Source organism: Grammomys surdaster, unplaced genomic scaffold (assembly GCF_004785775.1).
Source record: "Grammomys surdaster isolate TR1022 unplaced genomic scaffold, NIH_TR_1.0 132, whole genome shotgun sequence".
Classification (NCBI taxonomy): Eukaryota; Metazoa; Chordata; class Mammalia; order Rodentia; family Muridae; genus Grammomys; species Grammomys surdaster.
The window spans coordinates 6347983-6366583 of record NW_021604590.1 but is presented as its reverse complement, the minus strand read 5'-3'; the positions used below and the strand labels follow the sequence as shown (position 1 = coordinate 6366583).

Here is an 18601-nt window from a genome sequence, read left to right as displayed (position 1 = left end):
GGGATCTGATGTCCTCTTCTGATGTGTCTGAAGACAGCTACAGTGTACTCCTATATATTAAATAAATAAATAAATAAATATTTCTTTTTCGAGACAGGGTTTGTCTGTGTAGCCCTGGCTGTCCTGGAACTCACTCTGTAGACCAGGCTGGCTTCGAACTCAGAAATCTACCTGCCTCTGCCTCCCAAGTGCTGGGATTAGAGGCGTATGCCACAACTGCCCTGCAATAAATCTTTAAAAAATAGGAATTGTAGAAACTGGTTGGACATGGTGACCTTTTGATTAATTGGATGGGTAAGGGAAAGTTTTCCAGCTGTTTGCTTTGAGCAACCAGGGGTGGGGGGGTGGGGGGTGGGGGGGCACCTTCCTTACAGAGTGGCAAGAGGCAGACACAGTACCAACGGAGGTGCTAACAAATTAAAGTGTGCTCTCAATTATTTATCCAAGAGATTTATTTGAGTGTGTACTACATGCCAGGCACTCTTACAGTGAAGGAAATGGGAGGAGGTGGTTCCAAACCTGGGACCATATGGACAGTCATGTTTGATGACAAACACACATTCCTGCTGAATAAATAGAATTTTACCTTAATTGAAAGAAGAGTGCTGTAGCCATGCACAGTATCAGAGCCCTACTTCCCATGCACATCAAGGAAAAAGTCTGTCTCCCAGGCAGCTGGGATGGTCTTTATACATTTTTATTTATTTTACATATATGAGTACACTGTAGCTTCAACCACACTTCAGAAGCTGACATCAGATCACACTGCAGATGGTTTGTAAGCCACCATGTGGTTGCTGAGAATTGAACTCAGTACCTCTGAAAGAGCAGTCAGTGTTCTTAACCACTGAGCCATCTCTCCAGCCCAGCTGCAATGGAGTCCCACAAAGGCTCGTGTGTTAAAGACTTGGTCTCTAGTGCATAGTGCTTTTGGGAGATCATGAAACCATCAACAGGCAGTGCCTTGATGAAGGGGGTTATATTACTGGGGGCATATAGAAAGGAACATGGGAACCTTTCTGCTTCCTGCCCAACAGGCATGAGGTGGGCAGCTTTGATCCACTGCACATTTCCACTGTGATGGCAGTGGGGCTAAGTGATCATGACTCAAATCTCTGAAACTCTGAAACCAAAGGAATCTTCCCCTCTGACCCCTATGAGCTGATTATCTATTGCAAGCATTTTGTCACAGTAACAGAATGAAAACACAACTTATAGCAAATGTACAGGGGTGTTGGAAATAGTGTTTCAACACCTGCGATTTCATCTGGGCTCCCACCTCTGGGGGCTCCTTTTTGGCTCTAGAGATCCAAATACACAGTTCCTGAGCGTGCTGGTGATTCTGTAAACAAAGCAAGGGAGAATAGTCACATTTTCTGTTTTAAAACAATCTTCTGGGCTTCGGAGCAAGTGGCGGTGGACAGGGAATGATCAAGTAATTACTAAAGGCCAGAGACTCTTTAGTGACCTCCTGGATGCTCTGGAGAGGCGTGTATCTCTCTTTCCCAACATCCGCTATCCATGAACGCTCTTCCACCACCAAGACTTCACAGCTTGACTTCTCAATTGGGATTTCAAATGTGGCTTCTGGCCACTCTGTGTATATGTCTTCTGAGGAGATTATGTCCTCCTTTGATGGTTCGTCTTTAGCTATGAGGCATTGTTCAATGATGACATTTTCAATTCTCAGTTCCTCAGTTCCATACAGAGGATCTCTAGTCATGGAGGGATCTGGGTTGGCCACTCTGATGTGGCATGGCAGTTTCGTGACTTGGCATAGCTCCAGCAGGGTCCCTGGTCCAGCATCATCAAACAGCTCCAGGAACTCTCCTACTGCGAACAAAGGCAGTTTGACATGGGCTTTGGTGGTAATATTCACACACTTAAGGACTTCCACCCTGTGTAGCTTATTGTGAATCTTGGCAGACACCGCACTCTTCTTCAGGGCCAGGAAGCACTCACCGGCTGTGAAAGATGCAAAAGGTCCCAGGGAGGAGGTGTAGTCCCTGGAGGCCTGGAAGCAGATCTGTCCATGTCTCATGGCAGCAGCAACATCAGAGACAGCATAAAAATAACGACCTCTCCTAAGCACCAGGCCCTGATAGGTGTGTGGGATGAGAAAACGCCTCCCTTTCTTTCCTTGGGAAATCTCAGTGGCAACAAATTTTTTCACATCTTTAGTCTTGAGGATGGTTAAGAGCTGCCCACACTTCAGAGGCTTCGGGTACATCTTGTTCTCCGACCGGACCATGCTCATTATTTTAATTCTCACCGGGAACTTGTTTTCTTCCATGCTGTATATTTGTCTCATTGTTGTCTTGGGCTTACGATCTAAGCAGGCAATCTCAGTAACACTGATGTCCAGATCAGAGAGGATGCTAACCTGGGTCTCACCTGGGAAAGTCAAAAGGGAGACAGTGTGAGGCTTTTGAGAAAGGCGTGAGTTTGGAAGAAATCACTGCTAATGGATTCATGTGGTTGTTCATGTGCCTACACTTTACAATCCTCTTTTTTTTTCATATTTTTTATTGGATATTTTCTTTATTTACATTTCAATTGTTTCCCCTTTCCACGTCCCCCATTCGGAAACCCCCATCACATCCCCCTCCCCCTGCCTCTGTAAGGGTGCCCTCCCACTCACCCACTCCTGTCTTCCTGCCCTGGCATTCCCCTACGCTGGGGCATGGAACACCCTCAGGCCCAAGGGCCACTCCTCCCACTGACAACAACAAGGTCATCCTCTGCCACATATGCAGCCAGAGCCATGGGTCCTTCCATGTGTACTCTTTGGTTGGTGGTCCAGTCCCTGGGACTTCTGGTGAGTCTGGCCAGTTGACATTATTGTTCCCCTCATGGGGCTGAAAACCCCCTCATCTCCTTCAGTCCCTTCTCCAACTCCTCCATTGGGGACCCCGTGCTCAGTTCAATGGATGGCTGCGAGCATCTGCCTCTGTATTTGTCAGGTTCTGGCAGAGTCTCTCAGGAGACAGCTATATCAGGCTCCTGTCAGAAAGCACTTCTGGGCATTCACAATAGTGTCTGGGTTTTGTAACTGTATATGAGATGGATCCCCAGGTAGGGCAGTCTCTGGATGGCCTTTCCTTCAGTCTCTGCTCCACACTGTGTCTCCATATTTCCTCCTGTGAGTATTTTGTTCCGCCTTCTAAGGAGCATTGAAGCATCCACACTTTGGTCTTCCTTCTTCTTGAGCATCATATGGTCTGTGAACTGAATCTTGGGTATTCCGAACTTTTGGGCTAATATCCACTTATCAGTGAGTGCATACTGTGTGTGTTCTTTTGTGACTGAGTTACCTCACTCAGGATGATATTTTCTAGTTCCATCCATTTGCCTAAGAATTTCATGAAGTCATTGTTTTTAATAGCTGAGTAATACTCCATTGTGTAAATGTACCAGATTTTCTGTATTCATTCCTCTGTTGAGAGACATCTGGGTTGTTTCCAGCTTCTGGCTATTATAAATATGGCTGCTATGAACAAGTGGATCACATGCCCTTATTACATGTTGGAGCATCTTCTGGGTATATGCCCAGGAGTGGTATAGCTGGGTCCTCAAGTAGTACTATGTCCAATTTTCTGAGGAACTGCCAGACTGATTTCCAGAGTGGTTGTACCAGCTTGCAATCCCACCAGGAATGGAGGAGTGCTCCTCTTTTTCCACATCCTCGCCAGCATCTGTTATCACCGGAGGGTTTTTGTTTTGTTTTGTTTTTTGTTTTGTTTTTCCAGAGCTGAGGACCAAACCCAGGGCCTTGTGCTTGCTAGGCAAGAGCTCTACCACTGAGCTAAATCCCCAACCCCATCACCTGAGTTTTTGATCTTAGCCATTCTGACTGCTGTGAGGTGGAATCTCAGGGTTGTTTTGATTTGCATTTCTCTGATGACTAAGGATGTTAAACATTTCTCAACCATTTGAGTTTCTTCAGTTGAGAATTCTCTGTTTAGCTCTGTTCCCCATTTTTAAATAGGTTTATTTGGTTCTCTGGAGTCTAACTTCTTGAGTTCTTTGTATATATTAGATATTAGCCCTCTATCGAATGTAGGATTGGTAAAGATCTTTTCCCAATCTGTTGGTTGCCATTTTGTCCTATTGACAGTGCCTTTTGCCTTACAGAAGCTTTGCAATTTTATGAGGTCCCATTTATCAATTCTTGGTCTTAGAGCATAAGCCATTAGTATTCTGTTCAAGAACTTTTCCCCTGTGACCATGTGTTCAAGGCTCTTCCCCACTTTCTCTTCTATTAGTTTCAATGTATCTGGTTTTATGTGGAGGTCCTTGATCCACTTGGACTTGAGCTTTGTACAGGGAGATAAGAATGGACCGATTTGCATTCTTCTATGTGCTGACCTCTAGTTGAACCAGCACCATTTGTTGAAAATGCTGTCTTCCCCCCCCCCCCCACTGGATGGTTTTAGCTCCTTTGTCAAAGATCAAGTGACTATAGATGTGTGGGTTCATTTCTGGGTCTTCAATTCTATTCCATTGATCTACCTGCCTATCTCTGTACCAGCAGTTTTTATCACTATTGCTCTGTAGTACAGCTTGAGGTCAGTGATGGTGATTCCTCCAGAAGTTCTTTTATTGTTGAGAATAGTTTTCGCTATCCTGGGTTTTTTTTTTTTTTTTTTGTTATTCCAAATGAATTTGAGAATTGCTCTTTCTAACTTTGTGAAGAATTGATTTGGAATTCAATTTGGAATTTGGAATTTGCAATAAGGATTGCATTGAATCTGTAGATTGCTTTTGGCAAGGTGGTCATTTTTACTCTATTAATCCTGCCAATCCATGAGTATGGGAGACCTTTCCATTTTCTGAGGTCTTCTTCAATTTCTTTCTTCAGAAACGTGAAGTTCTTGTCATACATATCTTTCACTTGTTTGGTTAGAGTCACACCAAAATATTTTATATTGTTTGTGACTATTGTGAAGGGTGTTGTTTCATATATATATATATATATATGAATTTAAGAGAAGAATTTAATACAGGATTGATAAAAAGAATCCACATTCTTCTTCAGAGCCAGGAAGCACTCATTGGCTGTGAAAGATGCAAAAGCATCTCTAGACAGAATATAGGAGACAGTCTCAGAAAACAGTTATCCTTCCTTGTGCAATTAGCAAATCCTAGGCCAGCCTGGCTGGGGCACAGAGCAGCAGTGTGGTCGGAATTCCTCTTCCTCCTTCACGTTCCTAAGTACAATTAGTACTTCCGTTTCTTGGTTAGCTATTCTGTGAAGCAAGGAAGGTGGGTTGATACCATCTTCACAGGCCAGCCCCAGTCTCTGTCCCTTTGTTTAAATTATCTTTGAAGATGCATCTTACTATTATGGTAGTATTAGGGGGATCTCCATGTATCTCCATGTATTCTTTTAAACTTCAGAAATTCCAAATGGAAGATGGCATTGACCAGACAATGAAAAGAGCCAACATTTACACAACACAAGGAACAAGCATCTGCCTCTCATTTATCAGCCCTCCCCACATTCAGGTTTTCCTTAAAAATCAAAATGTGAAAATGACCAGAAGGTTTAACTATGTATGTCCTTTTTTAAAAATCATCTCCAAGCTATCTTACTGGTCTGCCAACTATTTTTGAAGATGAAATACATTTATTGTTATTCTAAAGTGAGTATAAATAAACTTGTTTTCAATTTCTCAGTTGATTTCTAATATAGTCACTTTGAGTGATTTAAAATGACTTATTTGTTTTTATTCATGTTTGTGTGTATGTGTGCATATATGTGTATATACGTCATATGTATGCATGTCCCCACAGAAGCCATCTCTCCAACCTCTTCCACCCTTTCAGTGCTATGGATTAGACCTAGTGCTTCACACATGCTAAGCACATGATCGACCGCTAGGCCACAGCCTCAGTCTTGCCTCGTTATTTTTAGCAATAAGCACTATTCATTCATCTTGACAAGGAGAGAAGCTGCTCACCAACAATCGATTGGGAAGAGGACTGACTCTTAGATGAACAGGTGAGAAAGCTGCTTCTGGGGTCATTTTCAAACTGCACACAGGTGAGTGACCCTCGGGGCTGCGATGCTAGACCAACCCCTTCCATCACACCCACAGCTGTTGTCGGCTCGTTACTCAAAAGACTGAGCAGACTGAGAATAAAAAAACAGACATGAGCTGTGGAGACAGTGTGGAGCGAGGGTTCGGGGAACATGTCACAGTCAGTCTAAATATGGCCAATAAACAAAGCTGTAGCAACAAATCAAAGCAAGGTTTCTACTGGAAACCCAACAATGGCGACCAGGAATCTTCATGCCTGACCGCGGAGCTAAATTAGTCTTTTACAACCATTGCTTACTTAAAGGGATCTTCCGGCAAGCGAAATTTTAAGGCTGCTGTAAATTCATGCTTAATATAATGCAGCATTTCTTTTCTGCAAAGGACGATAAAGTGACAGGGTTGGTGAGAAGATGAAAGAATGCACTGGAACCTGGCTTTCACGTGGACCATAAACAACACCATAAAACTAATGGGTGGTGAGGGACTAGCTTTTATGATAACATATAAGAAAATACATCAATAATAAATTTTCTCAAAGGAGAGACTTCTTTTTTATCTGCTCACCAACCCACCTGGTTGTCACCACGGTATGGATATTTATTAAGGGAGTAAAATTAAAGCATCTTAGGTCTACTACAGGAATGTGTTTAAATATATATGATGATAAGAGTGTAATGTTGGCCGATGGGATGGAGCAGATATGTAACTCAGAGGATAAATCATCTCTCGGGGGGAATGCATCTTCAGCATCTGATAGTTCTTCATAAATCAAGGGGTGAGGCCAGTGAGGTGAGATCTAACCGCTTTCCGAAAATGGGATCTTTGCAGCTGTTTCCGGGGTTCCTCACCCCACCAATCTACAAATCTTTGGGCCTTGGCAAGTTGCCTGCCCAGCCCAGAGCCACTGCTTTTTAGTCCATCACAAGGCCTCGAAGCAAATACCCTCCCACGCCTGTAGGGGGCGTTGTTCTTTCATCGCCTGTGGCACGGGTACTTGAATATGATCTAAGCCTGTCCCGCAAGATCCCTGTTCTAAAAACCTGGCCCCTAGAGGGGTGATGTTAAGACATGGTAGGATCAAGGCAGTTCTAGTAGCACACTGGCTTGCTCTTTTCTCAAGAGAGGGTCTTAGGACAGCGATACTGACTCCCTGCTATGGCTTCCTGTCTTACCACACGATCTTTCTCTAGTGCAAAACCCTGCCGTGGTGACTTCACCCACTGTGAAGTTCTGCCGGAGCTTGTGTCACGCCCTTTCACTCTCCAGAGCTGATTTATAAAACCTCATTTTTTTTTTTTTAAATAAGCGTCCCCTCCTCAAGGATTTTTGTTCTAGGATTAGAAAACAGACTAACACAATGCTCCAAACTATTTTGCATTACTTACCTGGCAGATACGCCATCACTGAGAAATAGGGATGCAAAACTAAATGTCCTGTAAAGTGCTTTGGAACCAGGGGGCTAAGAAGCCTTAGACGATGTCCTGCTTGCACCCTAACCCTGCGTTTCCTCCCTGCAAGCAGCTTCCACTTCACGATGGTATCAATGGAGTAGAACTGGTCATCTTGGCATTCCAGGAAGTAGCCCCTGCAGTCCATGGGGAGGAGGAGTTTCAGTGGGGGCTTCTTCCTCAGCACCTCGCATCGCAGCAGCTTCCTCCCCTGACTCTCTTCAAAGCCAATTAAGGACAGTGTTTCTCCTTTCCTGAGCTTCACGGGCACATCATCTGTGGAGATGGGGATTAAGTTCTGGAAGCGGGGAGGACTTCTATGGGCTACAGGACTCTGGGGAAGTCGGACAGAATGGATTAAATCAGCCACAGTTTCAAAAGAAACCGGGTCTGCAATCAGTTGAAAGTTCCCTGCAGAGAAAAATAACAGAAAATAGTGCTCAGGGTCTATCATGCAGGAGAATAGTGGGACTGTGGCTCTAAACCCCACACCGTTCAGAAGTACAGCCATGGTTATTGTTATCCTTTTAACACAGCTCACTCACTGGCTGGATTCCATGGACATAGAGCCCCTTCCTGAGAATCAGCTCTTCTCCCATCCTATAGGCTTGGTCAGATACTTATTCTATTGGAAATTCTCATGGATCAAAAAGTCTTTATCTTATAAGAGCATGTTTTCATATATATATGTGTGTGTATGCGTATGTGTATGTGTATATGTATATAGTCAAATGAGAAACATCCCACCAAATTTAACAGAGAATGATACCACTGAAGGAAACCAGGCACATGCTCAGTAACATGTTCACAGTGTTTTGGGCATGTTCACAATCCCCTAAGACAATGAACCACTAGTCAAGAGTTTTCCATTTCCCAGGCCATAGAGACTGATTCAGAGATGGGCACATGATCCAAAGAGACCTTATCAGCATTCACTGGGACTTGGACAGTATAGTAAGATAAGCTAGGCAAAGATATATCTCATGACCACACCCCCCAGCCACACAAAGGAAGTTACACACAATGCACAGGAATGGGCCAATAGGTAACAGGAAGTCTAAACCAAAACCAAGCCATTTAGAGGATGAGAGAGAGACAGATGGGAGAGTGCTTTTCCTGTCAGCTGTTATAAACCAGGTGGTTTATAAACCAGGTGGTTTATAATCACGGTACATGGACTCTATTTCTAGCACCCAGGGCTGAGAAGTCTTAAATCAAGGTGCCAGCAGACACACTGTCTAATGAGAGACTGTTTTCTGGTTTATAGGTGGTCATCTTTTCCTGATAACTTCACTTGAAAGGCAAGGGTACTCTCTAGGCCTCTTTTATAAGGAAACAAATTACTGTCATCAGGACTCTGACTAAACACCTCTTAAAGGCACCAACTCCCATTACCTTGAAGGCTGGGGTTTCAGCATTTGAAGTGGGGGTGGGGAAATGAACATTCAGGTCACAGTAGAGAGAGAGGAAAAAAAAAGACGAAAGAAAAGCCTGAAATGATTGAGAGACAGCATCGGGCTCGGGTTAAAACCAGCTCTGCATTTTGGCCACATGAACATGTAATTTCCCTTTTCTGTCTGAGCTGTTTTAAACTGCCTTTCTGTCATTTGGGACTAAAAGGACTCTGGAACCAGCAAGTACTTGGATCTTGGTCTGTCTGACGTGTTAGCTGCATCTCACACTCAGGGGCCGCAGCAGCTGCTGTTTAACCCATGCCAAGAAATGTGGTGGAAACAACCGAATGTTTAGAGAACTAATTCTAGAGAAACAGCTGATTTCCCATTATGGCCTCAGGTGGTTTTGTTTTCCTGTTTGATTTTCATATACAGGCTTTCTTCCTTTGGATTTATGTATTTATTTGATGTATGTATGTATATATGTATTTTTGAAATGACTTTTCACTATGTAGTTCTAGCTGTCCTAGAACTCAACTATGTAGAACAGGCTAGCCTCCAACTCACAGAGATCCACCTGCCTTTGCTTTCCGAGTGTGTGACTCAAACTAAAGGTATGTGCCGGGTTTCTCTGGTTTTATGAAAGCAAAAACCAATGCTTTTTCCACTAAATGCTCAGGCAACAAACAAACAAACAAACACAGCAGAAAACCAACCAACCTCCCCTCCAACAAAAACAAAATTTAAAAACCAAAAACCAAAACCAAAATAAACAAACAAAACAACAACAACAACAACAAAAACCCTAATAGATTGAACCTCAAAACAATTAAAATGTTTTCTGCATCAAAGAATTCTATCAAGAAAGTGGAGAGGCAAGCTGGGTGTAATGGTGTATGCCTTTAGTTCTAGCCAAGCAGATCTCTGTGAGTTCCAGGCCAGCCTGCTCTGTCTACATAACGAGTTCCAGGGCATTCAGGGTTATGTAGAAAGACCCTGTCTCAAACAAATCAGAACAAAACAAAACAAAACAAAACAAAACAAAACAAAGCAAGAACAAACAAAAAAAAACAAAAAAGAAAATAAAAATACAATCCACAGAATGGGCTGAGAATGTCTAACCATTCTTTAAGGGGTTAATAATATATAAAGAACACTATGACCCCACATCAGTGAAGCCACCTGATTAGGAAAGGGTCAAAAGATGGCAACACACTGCTCCCCAGAGTGCACAGATGGCCAAAGCACACTGAAACATGGTCAAACAGACATTAGAAAATGCAAGTCAAAACGACAGAGAGATATCCACTGCACACCAATTAGACTGGCTGGAAAAAACACAAATGGGACTGGAAAGGTGGCCCAGTGGTTAAGAGCATGTGTTGTTCTTGCAGAGGATTTGAGTTCTTTTCCAGCATGTACACCAGGTGGTTCACAACTGCCTACTGCTCCAGTGCCAGCACATCCAAAGCCATCTTCTAGCCTCTGAGGGCACCTGCACTCACACGAACTCTCTCCACATAGATAATAATAATAAGCTACATCAGCATCATGATCGTTGTCATAATATCTTAAAAGAAACACACACAGGGCTGGAGAGTTGGGTCAGCAATTAAGAGCACAGATTGCTCTTCCAGTGGTTCTGAGTTCAATTCCCAGCAACCACACATGGTAGCTCACAACCAATTGTCATGAGAACTGATACCCTCTACTGGTATGCCTGAAGACAGTTACAGTATACTCCTATACATTAAATACATACATACATACATACATAATTCTTTAAAAAAAGAAACATACCACACACATACAGACATATAGACAAAAGATACATACATACCACATACATACATACAGACATACACACCTACACATACACACATACACACAGACAAAATACACACACCACAACACAGACAGACAAACACACCACACCACAGACACACACACACACACACACACACACACACACACACACCTCAAGCACACAGAAAGTACCAGTGGTTGGTGCAGATGGGACAGGATTAATGTTTGTGTTGCTGACAGGAACAAAACGTAATATGGCCACTACTATAGAAATAAACACAGTGGTTCCTTAGATATTAAACAGTGACTCACCATGCAGTCAGTGATTCTACCTCTAGGTGTGGGAAGGAAGGACTCCAAACAAGAGCTTACGCAAACAATTTTTTTTTATACATTATGCATTATTCACATCAGTCAAGACAGGAGAAGCCCAAGAGAGTCTCTTTCCAGAAAAATGGATCAGGAAACTGTAGTCATAAAGACGGTGGGATGTGTTCCAGATTGAAAAAAGCTTTAAAAAAACCCTTCTCTTCCAAATAACAATGTTTCTCAGAACTCATCTGTAGAGCTGGTGGATTAGTGGTTGCAGAGGGGAGAGGATGGGAAGAGAGGTGAACAGTTAACGGAAGAGGAGGATCTCGGGCTGCTAACCAAACCGGTCTAAAACTGATTTATGGTAGTGATCCCACAATTGATTTCTACACTGGAAACGAGAGACCCATACTATACGCAGAATGTGCTCTTGCAAAGCTGAAAAAACAAACAAAGCAAACAACTACAGTAACAACCTGGCTCCAGCCATGTTTCTGGAAATACTATTCAGAAGAAACCAGACACTCGGGGGAGCATGTTAGTCAGAGGAGGCAGGAGGTGAGGAAACTATGTGGCCTCCCAGCTCTCACTGCCTTGCTTGCATTTAAAATGCCTGCTTTCCTCTTCCACACAGTGACGGCTGTTTGCATCCTGCTGAATACCCTTCAGCAGAGGCGGATGATAGTAGAAAGTGCAGTGGAAAGCACTTTAAGTGGCAAGCAGTTCCTTCTGTCACTGAGATGCTGCCTGAGTCCCCAGAAGCTGTTGACTTGACATTGCTATCCTTGTTACAAAAAGGAGTTATTCAGCTCAGCAAGTAGGAAATGCCCATCTGTAGAAAATGCAGCACTGGATTCTGTCCACTCCATTAAACTCAGGAGCTGTTGCTCTGTCCCCAGTCATCCTGACTCTTCTTTGTGGTGAAGGAGGAGTGGGGTCCTACAGCCCCAGGCATTGCAAGGTGCTGTCACTCATTTCTCTTTCACTACCATTAAGGAAAAATCATAGTAATGCCTAACCTTTAGCTTCTAAAGGATCTTGTAAAACTTCCCAGGCAGCAGAGAGCATTTATTAAGCATCCACTGAATGCCAGTCACCACCTGTCTTAGGGTTTTATTGCTGTAAAGAGACACCATGACCAAGGCAACTCTTATAAAGGACAGTATTTAATTGGGGCTGGCTTACAGTTTCAGAGGTTTAGTTCATTATCATCATGTCAGGAAGCATGGCACTTGTAAGGCAGACATAGTGTTGCAGGAGCTGAGAGTTGTACATCTTGATCTTCAGGCAGCAAAAGGAGACTGTGCACCACACTAGGTGTAGCTTGAACATAGGAGACCTCAAAACCCAGATCCACAGGGATATACTTCCTCCAACAGGGTCACACCTACTCCAACAAGGCCTTGCCTCCTAATAGTGCCACTTCCTATGGGTCAAGCATTCAAACACATGAATCTAGGGGGGACCATTGCTATTCAAGCCATCACACCACCCTATTGTGATCTTATGGTTTCCTTTAATCTGTACCAGCGTGATTTCAGCTGCTAGTTTTCTTGCTGCAGGTAGGGAATATAAGGTTCTCCAAGGTTAAGCAATGTGCTTGTCATCTTGGGTCACACAGCACAGATTGAGCTGATAATTCAGTTTGTTCTTTGCATTACACATTCCCTTTCCATGACAGCACATTGGCAATGGGATAGTACAGGGAATTCAGAACTCTCAGAAAGCAGGGTGCCAAAATTTGTGTCCATAAAACATCATTTGACAGCAAGCGGCAGGTGACAAGATGTAAAGAACACTACTCTTTGTGTGTGTGTGTGTGTGTGTGTAGCCCTGGTTGTCCTAGAACTCATTCTGTAGACCAGGCTGGCCTTGAACTCAGAAATCCACCTGCCTCTGTCTCCCAAGTGCTGAGATTAAAGGTGTATGCCACCATTGCCCAGCAAGTGTGGGGAAAATTTAAAAAGGCCGCCACAGCGGTGCAAGCCCCGGAGGGGCTTCCGCCGCCATGGCGGGTCCCACATTAGGGAAGAAGTCCTATGGTTCCAGTGGCCTGAGGGCCTTGGCGGCGGCAGGCCCCAGTAACACGAGAAAGTCCTTGGTTCCAAAAAGGTTTATTGTCATGGCAGATAATAGATGGATCTAGGCGTACCCCCAAAAACTCAGGGCCTTCCTGAGTTATATAGGGAGGGAGAAAGGGGGAGGATTGGGGGAGGATCTGGGGGAGGCATGTTTAATTTGCTCTGCCCTCTGGCCTTCATTAGTATGTAAATCTCTAGGGCCTGAGGCCTATAGCCTGGCCAATGTGACTCTGTGGAGACCGTGACTGCTTTTCAGGATTCTGGATGATGGGGGGGAGGGGGGGGACGGGACCGAACTCCTGCTGGTTCTCGCGCAGAATTCCACGCAGAATCTCGGGGTTCTAGGCACCTGCTCAACCATGACCCAGGATACCCTTACGCAGTCCCACAAACAAGAACACTACTCTTTGTATGTGTGTGTGTGTGTGTGTGTGTGTGTGTGTGTGTGTGTGTGTAGCCCTGGCTGTCCTAGAACTCACTCTGTAGACCAGGCTGGCCTCAAACTCAGAAATCCACCTACCTCTGCCTCCCAAGTGCTGAGATTAAAGGTATGCGTCACCACTGCCCAGCAAGGACACTACTCTTTACACTGTCCACTGCACAGCAAGCCGATGACTAGAAAGGTAGACAGTCAAGGAGAAAGGCAGAGCCTGCAGTTAGTGGTGCAAGAGCCAGGGTCACACCTGACCAAGTTAGGAAGAGGTTGAGAGGGAGCCTCAAGCCTTGTCCCCAGGGTGAATATTTCAGCTCTCAGTTGAGAAGGTGTCTTAGTTAGGGCTTTACTGCTATGAACAGACACCATGACCAAGGCAAGTCTTACAAAGGACATTTCATTGAAGCTGGCTTACAGGTTCAGAGGTTCAGTCCAGTATCATCAAGGTGCAAACATGGCAGCATGCTGGCAGGCATGGTTCAGGAGGAGCTGAGAGTTCTACCTCTTCATCTGAAGGTTGCCAACAGAATACTGGCTTCCCTGCAAGGGTCTTGAAGACCATGCATATAGTGACAGACCTACTCCAACAAGGACACACCTCCTAATAGTGCCACTCCCTGGCCCAAGCATATACAAACCATCACAGAAGGTGTGGGCTGAGGCAGTGAGGATTGATGGCAGCCTCGCTCACCCAGACTAGAACACCTCAGCCATGCTGGAGAGGGTGAGCCTACCTCCTCCCTTCCATTGGTTGTCCCAGCAGCCCCACAGTTATATTGATGCATGAGTTTGCTAGCTGTCATTGTTCAAATGATTTTGGAGATATAATTCCAAATGGCTCTTCTTGTCTCATCTGAAGGAGGTAACTGGAGACCCAGGCACTGACCTGTGCTTGTGGTTGGGTCCCCAAGATTCCCCTATACTATGCTACTCATATTCATTCAGAACTGTAGTGCCAGTAGCACACTACACAAGCATCCTTCAGGCCAGTGTTTTGGATTTCTACCATGGAAACACAGGTGGACACTGAACAGAGATTCCTGGTCTCAGAGCTGTGTAGGTATACAGCTGACTTACCACCTCTGAGCATAGCCTAAAGTCCTTGTAGTCAAGTCAGGACATGTGCATGAACCTTATATTATACAGACATTGATGGAAGGACCAAGTATGGAGATGTTAAGTTAATCTCCTTGAGTCCAGTTTTCCGCATCCGTGTGGGCATGTGTCCTTGTTCCAAGGATCATGAGGTCCAGTCCTTCCTCACTGGCTGGTCATGTCCTGTAGGTGGGGACACTTTTTTTTTAGTCCCTTGTCTATTCAAGTCCCATATACAGAGCTTGGAACATAATGTTATCTCCTTTTGATATCTGCAGGGATTTGATTCAAGGATACTCAAGGCCTTTCTATAAAGTGGTTGTATTAATTCTATATAACCTGTACCATCTTCCTGCTATTTCAAATCAACTCCAAAGGACCTATTCCTGGTATTCTGCTGCTGTTCAAGGACTAATGACCCAGGGAAAGATTATGTGCATTCTCAGCACCAGCAATTTTCTTTAGAGTGTTTTTGATCTGCACTTGGTTGAATGCCTTGTATAGAAAACACAAAAGGCCTACTGTATCAGCTTAATAATGCACGTTAAATGCTGTGTGCTCCCTAAGTCATCTAAGAGGTAAAAATGAAGGTGTAGTGACTGTAACCAATGGTTACAACTACTTGCACCAGATTCCAGAAAGCCATGCGTCCCCCACTCTTAGGCCTTTCCAGTCTTTTCATATCTTTCTCTCAGAGTCCCACTTCTCACCAGGTCCCAATAATTCCACACAACATAGAATAATGTGCATATATGACATATGCTTACTGGAGAGGTAATCCCATCTAAGATTTATCTATTTATTGTTTTAGAGGGAATAGGCACGCAGGAAGCATCTCCCGTTGCTCTGTGCCCGGGCCATACTAAATGTGAGAAGTTAAGTGACAAGCAACACAGACAAGGTCACTCTTTTCATCAAGCCTATAGCTGAGCCAAAGAGATGGAATAAGAATACGAAACAACAGGTATGGTTGTGGGATGTAAAACCATGTCAGGAAGTCTGGTAAGGTAGAGCAGGTCAAGACCTGGAGACTCAGTGGGCACACCTGCGGCTTAAGTGACTCCCAGCTCCCTGTCAGACTCCTGACTTGGAACACCTGCCATGCTTCTCACACAAAGGAAACGTGTCCTATGGTCATGTAGGCCCAAGACAGTGTTCTCCACGCTAATAAGGTACCTAGAGGCCTGGAGGGCTTAGTCAATAAGCTTCTCTTCCAAGACATTTCTCCCTGCACAAGTATTTAATCTCAGGCTCACCTTGAGAAGTTGGGTATGGTTTTATGCATCCATTTTCTGCCATGACACTAAACTGTTTAGAAATGAACTGTCTGTTTCATCAAGATCCACTGTGAGGAACCTGGGGAAGGTCTTTGTCTACAGAACTGCAGCTTACTTCTCCCATAGAGAGCTTCTCTGCATTCCCAGCCACAACCTGGCTCCATCAAGCCAAGGACAATCACCTCCATGGGACAAGCCAGACCACTCTCCCCACCTCCCCTGGCCCAGGGCTAGATGCTGTTCCTAGCCTGCAGACCAGGACTCTGTTCTCGAGTCTGAGAACCCCACGACCCTGGCCTCATTGCAGGCCCAGGGACCCACATCTCAGACTGTGCTTTGCCACCCCACCCCATCCCCGTGTCTCGGTGCTTCCCTACAGCCTGGTACTGCTCAGGCAGTGTGGGGTAACCCCAGTTAAACTTGACCTTCTGCCTTCCCAGGTGGCCATGCCCTGTGGCAGTGAGGATGTGGGCCAACATGTTGCTGTGTAGAAAGTAACTTTCACATGAAGTACTGGCCATGGCTTAATCAAAGAGATGTCCAGAGGGGGAGCCAACACCAATGGCCCAGCTTGGAACAATGGATGAGCAAAGAGGAGATTCCCAAAGAAGGGCAGGGAGGGGAGGGGCTGACATTGCAAGGCCAAAGCAAGGAGGGTGAGGTGGGGACAAGAGACAGTTAATGCAGGGATGTCACCAATAAATGACTAGAATATAATCAATCTTCAGAATAAAACAGCGTATGCATAATACAACTTCTAGTCACTAAGCACTTCATTAATGAACACTTTGGTTGTCTTCAATATTTAATTAAAAACTACTGATGGTACTTATTTGTTTATTTTCTATGACTGTCTTAGGATATAGTTTTGGTGATGGACTAATTATCCTCTATTACTTCACACCTGAGTGGTGACAGATACGTTCTCTTATATATTTAAAAAATCATCTATACATGCAATGTAAATAAGGAATTGCTATTGTTGTATTGTCTACTAGTAATGGTAAAGAAAATAATTTATAAATGTTTAATATGGAAGCAGTTAAAATTCTATTCCATCCACAACTGGCTGCATCCATGTAGGCTCAGAACCTCCAGATGACTGCCAGCTGCATGGCATTTCTTATGTGGCAGACACTTGGGAACCGGGGTGTTATTATTATGTGTTAAATACACTGCCCAAAATTTACAGGCAGACTATAAATAATATTTCATGCGGGTCAAAAATGTGATTGGTTGATGGAACCCAGTGGCGGGAAGACCACATTCATCATGAGACTATCAGATCCAAGGTTCTTTTTCATGCATATTTGTGGTGTTTTGAATAGGTTTGGCCCCTATAAACTCATATGTTTGAATTCTTGGACCATAGAGAGTGACACTATAGGAGGTGTGATCTTATTAGAGTAGGTGTGGCCTTGTTGGAGGCAGTGTGTCACTGTTGGGGTGAGATTTGAAATCTCTTATGCTCAAGCTGTATGCAGTGTGGCAGACAGTCCCCTTCTGCTGCCTGTGGATAAAAGTATAAAACTCCAGGCTTCTGCAGCACTATGACTGCCTACAAGCTAGCATGTTTCCCTGCATGATGATAATGGACTGAACCTCTGAACTGTAAGCCAGCCTCAATTAAATGGTTTCCTTTACAAGAGTTGCTGTGGTCATGGTTTCTCTTCACAGCAATAGAGATCCTAACTAAGACACTATTCATGATAGTTCTTGTCTTCTATATCTGTTGTTTGGATATCTGGGGACTTGACAGCTTGGGGAAGCTTGCTCCTCCCGGGCTGAGTAGTTCCTAGAGACAGCAAATATTCCTCTAGAGGACACTTTTGACAACACAGAGCCCATGTGAGCTGCCAAGCTTTTAAAATCTGATTTTGGTTTTGTGAGGTGCTAGACCCATCTTATACCCTGGCCTAGTCACCCCAAGGCTCCTACACAGGTTCTTCTTTACTACAATGTCAGACCTAACCTGACTCTTTTCTTCTTGTTTCTGCTGAATGCTGCTCCTTGCTTCTGTGACCCTTTTGGTATGGCTGCCCCCTTGCTCTTGGGAACTGTGGATAATACACTGTGGATGTTGGTCTTGGTATACAGGGGGAAAACCCAAGTTCTCATCATTCTGTAAGACAATGTGCTAATTCACAGCTGTTCTGCAAGGAAAGTCTCTCAATAAATGAGAAGGAGGTGGCCACCCAATATCACAGAGATCAGTGCAGCTCCAAAGCCCAAATCTCCAATAACAATCACTGTGATGCAGATGCAGCTGTGGTAAGATGTGGTGAGACAATGTATGCTGAGTGGCAGCCACATGTCTTAGTCAGCATTCATTGGTGTGAAGAGATACCATGACCAAGACCACTCATTAAAAGAAAGCATTTAACTGGGGCTGGCTTACAGACTCAGAGGTTCAGTTCATTATCAGCAAGGCAGGAAGCATGGGGGCAGACATGGTGCTGGAGAAGGAGCTGAAAGTTACATCCTGATCTGCTGGCTGACAGCAACTCTGAGCTTGGTATAGGCTTTTGAAACTTCAAAGCCCAACCCTAGTGACATATTTCTTCCAAAGAGGCCACACCGCCTAATCTCAAGTAGTGGCACTCCTTGATGATTAAGTATTCAAATATATTAGCCTATGAGAACTATTTTTATTCAAACCATCACCTCTCTCTCTCTCTCTCTCTCTCTCTCTCTCTCTCTCTCTCTCTCTC

General features: G+C 44.3%; 1 protein-coding gene across 1 annotated transcript in view; it reads right to left on the bottom strand.

Annotated features, from left to right (window-relative positions):
- Positions 1–1381: 1381 nt before the first annotated feature.
- The window catches only part of LOC114616747 (protein THEMIS3-like), a 45433-nt gene continuing 28213 nt past the window's right edge, over positions 1382–18601 (bottom strand). Inside the window, exons 3-4 of the mRNA XM_028762179.1 lie at positions 7430–7903; positions 1382–2394 (exon numbers count right to left, since the gene is read on the bottom strand). Coding sequence (XP_028618012.1) covers positions 1382–2394; positions 7430–7903 — 1487 coding nt within the window. The remainder of the gene's footprint in view (positions 2395–7429; positions 7904–18601) is intronic.